The sequence below is a fragment of the Pinus tabuliformis genome, chromosome 1_2 (assembly GCF_031772625.1).
Source record: "Pinus tabuliformis cultivar Carrire ecotype Pingquan chromosome 1_2, CPIR1, whole genome shotgun sequence".
Lineage (NCBI taxonomy): Eukaryota > Viridiplantae > Streptophyta > Pinopsida > Pinales > Pinaceae > Pinus > Pinus tabuliformis.
Genome location: NC_142298.1, coordinates 190,598,363 through 190,611,274, shown reverse-complemented (window position 1 = coordinate 190,611,274; position 12,912 = coordinate 190,598,363). Strand labels below are relative to the sequence as shown.

At 37.1% G+C, this 12,912-nt stretch overlaps 1 protein-coding gene across 3 annotated transcripts; it reads left to right on the top strand.

The window, feature by feature from the left end:
* The first annotated feature begins 10,524 nt into the window (after positions 1 to 10,524).
* LOC149205135 (formyltetrahydrofolate deformylase 2, mitochondrial-like) lies at positions 10,525 to 12,323 on the top strand. Of its 3 annotated transcripts, none has more exons than XR_016252418.1 (5): positions 10,525 to 10,819; positions 10,914 to 11,026; positions 11,276 to 11,588; positions 11,991 to 12,033; positions 12,153 to 12,323. XR_016252418.1 is itself a non-coding variant. In XM_089394904.1 (5 exons), the coding sequence occupies exons 3-5, from the start codon at positions 11,487 to 11,489 to the stop codon at positions 12,176 to 12,178; spliced, it is 171 nt and encodes a 56-aa protein (XP_089251030.1). In that variant the 5' UTR covers positions 10,527 to 10,796; positions 10,914 to 11,026; positions 11,276 to 11,486; the 3' UTR covers positions 12,179 to 12,323. The 3 variants fall into 3 exon arrangements, 2 of the variants coding, with proteins under 2 accessions (XP_089251029.1, XP_089251030.1); XM_089394904.1 differs by having other exon boundaries at positions 10,527 to 10,796; XM_089394903.1 differs by lacking the exons at positions 11,991 to 12,033; positions 12,153 to 12,323 and having other exon boundaries at positions 11,276 to 11,972.
* The last annotated feature ends 589 nt before the right edge of the window (positions 12,324 to 12,912 follow it).

Below are 12,912 nucleotides of genomic sequence, written 5' to 3'. Positions count from 1 at the left end.
CATCCTTGGAGTAAATTGAGCATGGTTTACTTGATGAGTACTTTTAGGCTTTTGCTGACAATTGACATACTGTTCACTGGTCTTTGTTACATCAAGATAGCTTTTGGTGGAGGTTGATGGCTTTTGTGACTGGGATGATTCTTTAGTATATCCAAGACCTGTCTTTATAAGAGCAGAACGTTGAACCTTGATGATTTCATTTAAAGTTTTTGATCCTTTAGCAAATCTAAGATTAAGAGATTTTGTCTTCTCAAGTTCTTTTCTTAGATCCACAACTTCGTATTCTAGGTTTTCATTGTGATTTTCTATTTCAGTGAGTTGATGTGTCAATGTGTCTATGATCATATTCTTTTCTTCCAAATAGATTTTGAGTTTAGTGATTTCTTCAAGAAAGTCTTCCTCTTCTAAGGCATCCAAAAAATTGTCATTGTCATAAGCCATGAGTAGTTTATAATCTTGTTCAGTTTCATCTTCATCACTATTAGATAATCCATCACTATCTTCATGGGTATAGTAACTTCTTCTATTAACAACCTATTTTCTATTGCCTTTTGTAGATTCCTTTCCTTTTTCATGATTATCTTTATGAGGACATTTTGCAGCATAATGTTCGACTCTACCACAAGCAAAGAATTTGAATGGTAGATTACCTCTGAATCTTCTGGAACCCCATTGAAGCTTCTTGACAAAGTTTACCTCGTCTTCTTCTTTTGAAATATATCATGATTCATTGTGCTCTTCCTTTTCTTTTCCCTTTGTTGAAGCTTTGAAAGCAGCTTCTATCATATTTGATGGACCTCCTTTCCTCATTTCAAAGGCAATTAGAATTCCATGAAGTTGAACAACAGTAATAGATTGAAGATCCTGCTTTTCTTCTATGGTAGATACTTTTGACTCAAATTTAGAGGACAAAAATCTCAAAATTTTCTCTACTATAGTAGCCTCCTTTATCTCTTCACCCAGATTCTTCATACAATTAACAATCTCATCTACACGTAAAAAGTAACTAACAGTACTTTCATCACTATGCATCTTAAGAGTTTCATACTGAACTCTCAGAGTTTGGAGCTTAGCACGTTTTACCTAGGAGTCACCTTCGTAGCTCTGAATGATTTTGTCCCATATCTCTTTGGTTGTCTTGAGCTGCATGACTTTGACAAATTCTGATTCTAACAGACTTCCCAATAAAGTATTGACTTCTTTGGCATTGGTTTCGTATAACTTCTTACCTGTTGTATATGTAGGTATTGCTGCTGGAAATTGGTATCCTCCTTCCACAATTTCCCAAACATCGGCTCCAAGCGACTGAAGATAGGCTCTGGTTCTTATTTTCCAATATACCAAGTTGTTCCCATTGAAGATTGGTGGTCTGATAGATCCCATGCCTTCGTGATTGTTCATCTTGAAAGATCTCCCTTCAAGCGATCAAGCTTCTTCTGAAGGACCTGCTCTGATACCAATTGTTGGAAATAATACTGAGGGGGGGGGGGGGGGGGGTTGAATCAGTATTTATAATTCAACAATATTTCATTTCCCAATCATATTTATATACGCTACTTCACTTAAGTGAACTTGCATGTGCGCACAACTGTGATTAAATAAACCAGCGTATACCTAGAGAACTTATGATTTAGTTAATTCATCATTTGTTGATCTTTAATCAATGCATCAGTACTTTATTATACAGTAACTATGTGCAGTAATAACATAATAAACCATCACACATAAGCAACACACATGAACACCAAGATTTAACATGGAAACCTAATGCGGGAGAAAAAAACACCTGTTGTTGTTGTCTTTGTCTTCTTTTTAATATAAAGAAAATCTGTTTACAATCTTGTACTGGTGCAGACTCATACCAGTATGCAGGCACCCACCTGCAGAAGGCTACAACCTTCTCTCATTCTCTAGCTTCTACTGGAATGGAGCTACAACCCCCTAGCTCTTGTACTAGCCGATATGTTTACTAGTATATAGGCGCCGACCTACAGAAGGCTACAACCTTCTCTCTTCCTCCAGGGACCACGTTTCATAAATTTTCAGACTGGATGCTCCTGGTACACAAAAACACAATATGAAGGCCTCGTTTCATCAAATTTTCACACTGGACCCATCAGAAACTTTGAAACTAAAACTCTATAATAACAATTGCATCAACAAACAATCAGTCATCTGAACAGTTAGATCATTGTCACCCGAACACTGTGTTGAACCCAGAAACCTGCATCATCATTCAGAACCAGCTGCAACCTCAAGAACCGTACATCAGAATGCATATGCTACTTTAATGAACCCAACCTGCATGTATACGCTACTTCCTTAACCAAACCTACGTATACCCCCAAAAATACTGAAACATAAAACTTCGGAATCAAATCTGTACCAATCAGTAATATTCTGAACATATACTATCAAACTACAGAGATCTAGACAGTCAATATCAAAGATCACCCTTCTCACTTAATCAATCAATCAATCAGACTCAATCTCCTTATGCATTTAGTTCTACTTTCAAATCTAAGAAGACATCATTGATAGACAGCAGTAAACCAACAACACTGATCAGATAGATTAGTCATTTCTGAATAACAAGCTTTTCTTTTGTATACGCTACTTGGAAGCTTCGAACCAGCATGTATATGCGCCTTCACCAAGGCGAACCAGTGTATATATCTGCAAATACTAACTTACAACTTCGTTGCTATTCCAGATTTCAAACATACCCAGATCATGATATTTAAAGAATAAAACATGTGTAAGCAATCAGATCTAGCCCAACCAATATCAGATCATTCAATGATAAGTCATTTCAGGTCTCATGATCCTGATCCAACATTGAATTCAAGGTGCACACAATATTTTAGATTATATCATAATCATAGCCCCTGTAACATAAAATGTACTTCAAATAGAAGTATTCCTGAGAAACCCTTTCACTTGCACACTTGGCCCTTTGATCTTCTCCTCCTTATATAGTTTTTGGCCTTTCTCAATACCTCGAACCAAAACAACATTTTTAACCTATGGTATTATTGGATGGGATCAAATAGTCGTTACTTCGCTCAATATTGTGGGCTAATACCATGGTATTGACCCTTGGTATTCTTTAGTCTTGAATTTCCTTGATTTTCCAATCCATACACACTTTTCCTCTTGTGAAAGTGCCTGCATACGTATACGCTCTTTTTGTTCTGTGAACCTAGGTGTATACACTGCTTTGACAAAGTGAACCTGCGTATACAACTTAAACTAACTTACAACATCCTTTTCCTTCAACTTCTTGATTCTGATTAGCAGACCTTTGTTCCAACTTCTTGTTCTTCTGTACCAATGTCATGTTACCTCTGAATTGACCTGTTACAATGTGAGTTTCCCTTTATCAAATCTGAACTAACTTGTGAGTGAGTTGTCATCAAGGACAACACTTGTATCAAGTCTTCTTGCTTGCCTTTTTGTGTGGACACTTAGTGGTATAATGCCTGAATTCGTGACAATTGAAGCATTTAACTTCGAACAAATCTTTCTTCTTGCCCCCTTGGATGGGTTCTGGTTTGGTTTGAGATTTTTTCCCTTTTCCTTTCTTTTCCTTTCCAAACAATGCAAATTTCTATTCATCCTTTCCCTTGGATGACATCCCATCTCTGTTATTCCTCCTTATTTCGTCCTGTACCAAATCAGATCCCTAAGCGTTCCCAATTCGGTAGTTTTCCCTCCCGTTCACTGAATCTTGGTAGCTACATCAGTTGTTGGGAAGGCCTAGAAGGGCCAGGCTTACCAAATCATCATCTGAAACAATAACACCAACTCTTGCAAGCTCATCAAAAACTTGTGTGAACCTACTCAGATATTGTTGAATATTGTCATTCTTTTGCATCTTGATATTTCGAAGTTTATCCTTGAGCACCAGTTTCCTATGGTCGCTGTTATTTTGGAACAGATTTGTCAATGCCTGCGACATTGTATAAGGAGTTTCTTTCCCTTGGAGATTGGTGACAATGTGGTCTTGTACTCCCTCCAATATTATTCTCTTCACCTTGGCTACATCTTTCTTCCATTGGGCTAGGTTTTGGGCATCAGATTCTTCTAGTTTTGTAACATCTCTCTTGATGTATTCTAGCACTCCATTTTCATCCAATATCGCCTCCATGTGATCCTTCCATGCGATGAAATTAGAGCAGCCTTCCAAGGCATACTCTAGCCTCAACTCGTTGAAGGTTATCTTCCCAACTCTTAAGAGATCCTGCTACACTAAACTGCAAATTTGAACCTCTTGAGAAACAACTTCAAAATTCCTGCTCTAATGTGAATCCTACTCCAATACCATGTAGAAATTATGGTGTAAATTTGTAAATGCTCATGAATTTTTAATCAAAATCACAAGACACAAACCTACTCTACTGCTCTGCGAAAGTTAATTCACAATTTAGAACATTAATCAGAAACATGGAATGAGAAATAACACACATGCACACAATAATTTTTCCATGGGAAAGAAATATGCTAAAAACCCCTTTGTTTGCTTGCATTAATCTGATGAATAGAGATGTATTAAAATTTATTTGCTCAACTGAGCACAACCTACAAGTGAATAACCTATCTCTCTACTCACTAAGAAGCTCTGACCCAGACTTAGTCAATTTATGCCTCTGCTTGAGCCCCTATTTCTTTGTTCAATTCCTTGAGACATTGGGCCCCTATTATTTAGGAATTTCTCCAAAATGGATTGCGCAATTCTGAATGCTGATCATATGGCTGCATGCAACACTTGTACACTCAAGACTATTCTACAATTGATGTTACATTGCCTTAGAATCTCCACCATAGTTGTGGAACTCGAATTATCTGCATGCACTAGCTATTTTGGGTTGATTGATCGATTAACTTGATGATCATTGTGTTTGACTGAAGTCCCACTACACAACTGACCTTCCACTAGTTCCTCCAACAATTAGAACTAGTTTAATTGAAAAAAACTTGAAATAATTGACCTTGCTTGCTACAAATTAGCAATCACACATGATTAACTGAACTCTAACTCCTCCAACTTGAATTTACAGATTAAACTGGGTGACACAAGCCATGTCACACAAGTTAACTGCATCCAAGTTGTTTGTTGATGTGGAAATTCAAATTTTCTCAATTTAACCAAGGCAAAATCAAATTGAGAATTTCTTGTTGCATTTTTCAACACTCCAAAGAGCTTCTTCAACATGCCTCATAGTTATCCATGATAACAACATCGTACTCAACCTCAGTCATGCTTAAAGCTACTAACTTCTCATCCAAAAATATCATGCCAGATCTCATACTAAAGCAGCACCCAAATGTGCTCATCTCATCAATAATGATCCTAAACAACATTAGTTCGTACATGCAGTCACATAGGAAGAATATCTTAGACCAAAAAATTGATCGTCCCATGAAAATATCTCGAAGGGTTTTCAATGATGTGTAGGAAGCGGATCAATCATGAATTCACTCAGGTTGTTCTATGCAAAATATATACACACACAATATCTATCTATATATATATATATATATATATATATATATATATATATATATATATATATATATATATATATATGGACGTGTGTTCACATGGAACTTCAATTCTTCAATCAACTGACAGCTTCCAGGGTAGGTCCAATGATATCTATGCATAATTCAATTGAAGTGTCCAAGGATTTGAATTTCCAATTTCCAACAAATCTTCAATAGCTTCATGATATACATTTTCTTTTCCAAAATCCAAAAAGTAATTCATCATGCCATGATTCTTCATTTCGAAATTTAGAGGTCAACTTCCTCTTACTTTGATCACCAGAGCCTCATTACCTATCAAGAATAGACCATCAGCATATAAAACCAAAATCAAAGTCATACCTTGGACCACATTTGAAGTAGAGGTTTGGATCGACACATCTTCCTAGCTTCACTAGGTAACTGTCAATGCAGACATACCAGACTTGGGGATCTTGCTTCATATAATTTTTTCTATAAATATAACTTTTGACCAAACTGATATACTCGGCCTCACACAAATAAACACTGTGCAATCAAATCAACGAAGTCAGCTTATCAAGCCTTAAATTCCAAATCAAATCTAATATCAAAGTCATAAAAGTTTCTACCAATATCATAGTGACAAACTCTTTGGACCATGTGTCAGGTGGAGCTCTCATCCAAATACCAAGTTACAACAACCTTTTGTATTCCAAGCACTATCCAATCAAACTTTATCCAGTCATCCTTATGATCATACCATGAATCATTTCTGCTACTAAATATGAATGCAAACATTAGGGACAAATCATATAAGTTTCATCCAGTCATTGTGATATTACTGCATATTGAATCACGTTTGTTTATACTTCAACCAATGTGTCAAAGCCAATGAATCCAGTACAAAATCATTATTGAATACCAATACTAGTCACTGAAAGTTACTATGCCCTCATAACACTGTTAGCGAGGAAAATCATTAGTTATAAAAACCCTAATTTGTTATCACAATGAATTCAATCAATCCATAAGCCAAAACATATGAAGCATCATGGTAAAGTTCTAAATCATATTTATGAACTATCAAGCACCATGTCAAAAGGTTAAACCTCATCAAGCCCTTGCAACTCATATCAATTATTGTCATACACTAGCTTCAATGATATATTGATATGGCATATCAAATCAAATCAAAATGACATATTGATATGCATATTCCGGTCACCTACAAACACAAGTTTAGTCAACACATTCACAATCTCTATAGTAAGTCAAACATTCAAACTTCCCAACTCATAGAACTTTATTTTGTTTGATCCATATCTGTAGAACTGTCATACTCCAGGTGCACTCCTGATCTCATGCATAAGGCTTCAGTTTTTATGATCTACAGGCACAACCGCACCCATAGGCCTTCTTCCATGCACTTGGGAGCCCTATAACCACACTCTTAAGCCTTCTTTCATGTGATTGGGACCTAGACTAAGATAAACCCTCTCTTCTCATACCAGAACTTGCTGCAGACTAACAACATCAGATATTTGTCTATTCATGTCAAAAATATTACTTCAACAATAAATAATCTTCTATACATTTAATGCAAATGATAATAGGCAAAGGGATATTATGAAGAGTTTCTCCCTCTAAATGAGAAGTTACTTCAGTCATCATCATTCAATACATCAACCTGTCTATCATAATACTATCATGCATCAACAAAACTTGTTAGATCATGAAATCAAACTATATTAGGTTCTAAAACATATATCCATCATGGCAATAACATGTTAGCATTAGCTACTTCATCATCACATAAGAACATGACATCAAATTTTCATCAAGAGTTAGAGTCATATGATTAGGGAAGCTGACAAGTGTATCATCATACTTCAAAGATTATAATCACTACATCACTTCTTTATCATTAACCATCAAGTCAGGGCATCCAATTTTACCATATGTCATAATTACTAAGCTAACCAAGGTCAACAAGAAGATCCTGAATATCAATCTTATTGTTACACTTCTATCATCATGGTTATCATGCTTATCACAAGCATTAACAATCGAATCAAGCTACCATATATAAAAAATAATGAGCTAGCCTTCTTATGAAATCCATCATGTCTAAGATGTGAGATTCTTTGCCAAATATCAAGTATACCAATATATCAAAAGGCAATGTTTCTAAGTAGTTTTACCATGACTTAAATAGAATGTAAGATACGTGTCCAGTACCAAGTGCACCATCTCATCATAAGTACCGTGAATCAAACTTACTTTCATATGCATGCATGAGCCATTTGTGAAGGTGATTTTCTCATCATACCTTATGGCTTACCTTGCCATCCAATATTGCAGCTGGAGCATATCATTGAAACAATACATCATATATACCTTGTAGTATTCAAATACTTGTGCACCTTGGAATTGGAAGCTAAAGCACTTTGTCAACTTTTCATTAGGTGCCTTTTTTCCCTTTCCAACACTAGCTCTTCTATTCCTGCACTAGGCATCTTTTCCTGCACCTCAGATGATCCTCAAGAAGGATCCACTTATCACAACGCATCAATAGGTTAAAAGTATCCAATGCTCAAATATACATGCATGAAGTATAATCAATGATCAAATAAATAATCTAAACAAAAGTAAAGCTTTAAAGGAGTTACACGAATCAAAAAGTACTTATCTTCAATGAGAGGTAATCATTTCCTTCTTAAACCAGCCTTCAAGAGTCATGACTATCCATTGACCATATAACATTGTTTCCTTCAATATTTCAACCAAATTCATCAATAACCAAGGCCTAATTGAGACTATCCCATATAGGGCTACATCAAACCTGTCACAAGTGCTAGAACATCTTCACACTAATCATGCTAGGGTTTTTAGAATGCATATCTCAAATCTTTGTCATAATCTTCGGTCAATTGGTGAAATCTTCGGTTAACTAAAAATTCAAACCCTAGGTCTCAACTACATGGAGAGAGTGTCGTGTGTGCGACTAAAACCCTTCAACCGCAAGCATAGACCTACATGCCTATGGTTATGATCAGGTGATCAAATTTTCACTCAAAAATGAAAGTGCCCAGAATTTCTTGAAACCAGCGTCAAATCAAAGAGCTCTCCAATCTTAATCCCATGCAACTTGAATCTCTAAAAACCAATATCGTGTGCTCCCGATATCGCATTCTAATCATTTTCCCAAACATGTAAAAAAATTGCAGATTGGTTGTAGGTACGCTGACTGTGCAGTCCATACGTTGACTGGGCAAGGTGATTGGGCAGGCTGACTGTGCAATGTGGGTGAATGGCAGGTTGTCACTTGTCTTCTTCGGATTGGCTCGAATTTGCTATGTTTTTATTGGTTGAAGTGGTTTTTGAAGTGGCCCTTTGAATGGGTACCACATGACCCAATGGGAGACTGCCACGTGGCATCCCTGTATTGGTCAAAAAAAAATTATTGACCAAATGGGCCTTTGGGGGAGTCAAACTCTTGACCTCCCAACTGACAACACAATGCCTTACCACAACACCACGGGTAGTTCTTATTATCCAAAGGAACTTAATGGTATATAAAGTTTCAAGGTTTATGTTTTGGGGTAAGGGCCAGGGCTAAGCCCCTAGCCCCGGTCCGATGTCACCCATGTAACCACAGGCGCCAGGACTGGAGGGTCCAAGGCTTAGCCCCAACCCAAGGTCATGGTGCAACCATATAACCACAAAAACTGTGGCAGGGAGCTTCAGACAGGGGGCTTAGGACAAGGCACCAAGTCGAGGTCCCATGGCTCGCCACAGAACCAAGATCCAACGAAAAAATAACACAACAGATGAAAGGGGTTATAATCAGGCTCAGAGAAAGGTTCATTAACCACCAATGTGACCTAGCACTAGAAGATATGGGGCCTGGCAGGAAGGGCGGGTTGTTAGCCTGACCCTCGGTCTTGTGGTGCCAACATGACCTCGTCCCCTTGTTAAGGGGCTTAATAGGCGGGGGCGGGTGTTAAAGCCTAGCCCTCATCCCTATGTGGCCATATGGCCACGATTTTCGCTCCCTAAGGCATTAGAGGGTGAATTAATGGTCCAACAAATTGAACCTATGGAGGGTGAATTTGTCGCTTAGTTAGTGATTTTCAAGGCAGAATTATAGGATCGTTAACCAGAAGGGCGAAATTGTAGGATGGTTAACAGTTAAGTTCATAGATGAGCTTGGAGCTAATAATTTTTTTTATTTTTTCACCAATTTGAGCTCAGAAAGAGGCTACCAAGCGGTTTTTGGATGTTCTAAATCCATTGGTGACCTCTATTTTATATTTTGAGCATATCTATATGGTATTTTTGTAGGTTGAAGGCTAAGGGATGTATGGATAAAACAAGGATTGGTAGCAGATCTTGAGGGTGTTGAGCATGAAGAAGACCTTGTAGGGGTTTCTTCACCTTCAAAATTCATTTGCAATAGTTGATACTTGCAGAGTTTAGCTCTTGGACATTTTTCTCTCTATGTCAAGTTGAGGGAAGATTGGATTATGTCCTTCTTTTTGCATGTATGCTCTTTTTCAGATGAGTTTTAGTGTCTTTGCAGAAGACTCCTTGTATTGTTGTATTTTACATGGTGATTGCAGGTTGTCATGTTGTTTTTATGTGAGAGTTATTTGAAGGAGAACATTTCCTTGAAGGGGAAATAGCCACATAGTCATCAACATACTTTATGTACTTCATTTTTACACTGAAATATGAGTGGTCTAGTCATGTTGACAGACTCGAAGATGTAGCCTAGGAGGGGTGAACTCCGTCATCAAACTTTGTGTTTCTTTTGTCTATGCCTACATGAGTTATATGTGTTATGTTCATTACGCCGTAAGGCGTTTCCCTTTGAGATAAATTACCCCAGCTGCCGCCGTGTCCTATTGTTCACCCTAGATTTGTGGTGTTAGACGATTGAATTAATTTTGATCGTTGATTGATTCTGAAGCTGAAGCGATGAAGAAATTAATTTTGATCGTTGATTGATTCTGAAGCTGAAGCGATGAAGCGATGAAGAAATTTTTGGGAAATTGGAAGAATGAGAGGTTAATAAGACACTACTTACCTTCATTTGCATCTGCAATGGGATCCCCCTCCCTGTCAAACACAAGCCCACCACAGTTAATTCGTTCGTATCGTTCATGGAATGGGATCCCCCTCCCTGTCAAACACAAGCCCACCACAGTTAATTCGTTCGTATCGTTCATGGAAGGTTGTCGGAGAAGAAACAGCCATACAATCCACAGCTTCCAGCCTATTCAATGGTGTGCATGTTTTTCAGTGTCCTGTAAGGAACCAGCAACATATATTTTCTCATTTCCTCCTTGGTTGGAGATAATAATAACCATAATGGTATTTGTGATTGTATGGATGTTGTACAGGACCAGACAGGGATAATGGCGAAACTGACTGAATGCATAGCATCTCGTGGCGGGAATATCCTCAGCGGTGACGTTTTTGTCAGCAGACAGAAACAGGTCTTCTACTCCCGGAAGTGAGTGTGTATATACTTTGGTTACAGAGTTTTATATACTTCCTTACAGATATTATAGATCAATCTCTGTGGTTACCGCTATCTACTTCAGATTTTATGTTAAACGATTTGGAGGCTGTCAGTGGTCAATTGGGTTTGTTCTGGATGGAGGAAGAAACCATTAGATAAAGTGGGTATGATCTATTTGTTGGTCTCTCATTCTCTGTTTACAGAGTTCTCAAATCAATTTCCATTGTGTATATATCACAGATCTGAGGAGAAGAAAAATTATTGCCGAAGATTGGTCATTAGGCTTATTTTTGGGGAAAAATAATCGGTTACAATTCGTTCCAGATGGCCTTCCATCACCGTTTGAAAAGTTTGTTGGGTTGGTTGCAACGACTAAAAACCTTGCAGTCAATCGAATATCTTTGAAATTGGGGCCGATATCCCTGGGTAGAGAAACTATTAATGATAAACTATGAATGAATCCAGCAGCAAAACCTCGGTAGCAGTCAGCAGTCCAACTCGAGACCTTTGCCTGCGCCTGGTTGAGTCGAAAAAGAGGATTGTAATTGCAGTGGTAAGGGTTGCTATCACAATCTTATATTCAGGATTTTTGTTTTATTTAAGCAAATTTGTTAGCATCCTGGTTTGAATAACTAGAACCGTTCTGAATCCATCTCGAATCGTAGTAATAAACTGATCATTTGTCCAGAAATAGAGCAGTTGTGTCCAGAAATGGGGAATTTGTTAAATGGCGATAATGGTGATAACACAACATTTGTTAAATGGAAATCAAGTGGTGCTTCATACTTTAGAGCTCTAAACATTCCAGATAAGATCTGGGGTGACCAATTGCCTCAAGCAGTTCCAATGCGATAATATTTTTTATCAAAACTTAATTTTAAGTTTTTTATTTTTCCGAATGAAAAATCATTATTATTTTGTTATGTTAATTGCTATTTTTCTATATGATATTTAGGTGGAGAAGAGAACTATTGAAAGATGGTTTTTTAAATTTACAGGTTGGTAATCTAAAATGTATAAATCATTCTAGTTAGATGTTGGAATGGATGTCAAAGAAACTCCTATGTATTTCTCATAAATATAAAAAGTAAGTTCTTTTTTCCATTTGGTTTTCCAGATTCAAACAGTATTTTGTATCCATGATTATTACATAAATTGGAGCCGATATCCTTGGGGTAGAGAAACTATGAATGAATCCAGCAGCAGAACCTCTGTAGCAGTCGGCAGTCCAACTGGAGACCTCTGCCTACCCCTGGTTGAGCAAAGAAAGAGGATCCTAATTTGAGTGGTAAAGGCTGCTCTCACAATCTTATACTCAGGATTTTTGTTTTATTTAAATAAAATTGTCAGCATCCCGGTTTGAATAATCAGATCCATTCTGAATCCATCTAGAATCATAATAATAAACTGATCATTTGTCCAGAAACAGAGAAGTTGTGTCTAGAAACGGAGAATTTGTTAAATGGCGATAACACAACATTTTTTAAATGGAAATCGAGTGTTGCTTCATACTTGAGAGCTCTAAAGATTCAAATAAGATGTGGAGTGACTGATTGCCTCAAGCTGTTCCAATGCCCTAATATTTTTGATCAAAATTTAATTTAAAGTTTTTTATATTTCTAAATGAAAAATCATTATTTATGAACCATTAGAAAAATAAAATTTAATACTTATATGAGCCATGGTCCATGGTTACTCCACCTGGGTAACTTGAACCAAGGAAATGTCTGTTTGGCCTCCTTGATACAGAAACTGGACAGCAAGATAGTCGGGATAGTGACTGCTTTCGTCTACTTTGATGGACATATTTTTACCTGGATAATCGCATGGGATGCTGTAATCATATTCAAGTCATAAACAATTAAACACATATCCAT

Excerpts from the sequence above, each read along its gene's own strand:
- LOC149205135 (XM_089394903.1), top strand. The coding sequence starts at position 10,679 with ATGGGATCCCCCTCCCTGTCAAACACAAGCCCACCACAGTTAATTCGT. Across the intron at positions 10,820-10,913 it reads TGCATGTTTTTCAGTGTCCT|GACCAGACAGGGATAATGGC; the intron begins GTAAGGAACCAG and ends GATGTTGTACAG. Across the intron at positions 11,027-11,275 it reads CAGGTCTTCTACTCCCGGAA|ATCTGAGGAGAAGAAAAATT; the intron begins GTGAGTGTGTAT and ends TATATATCACAG.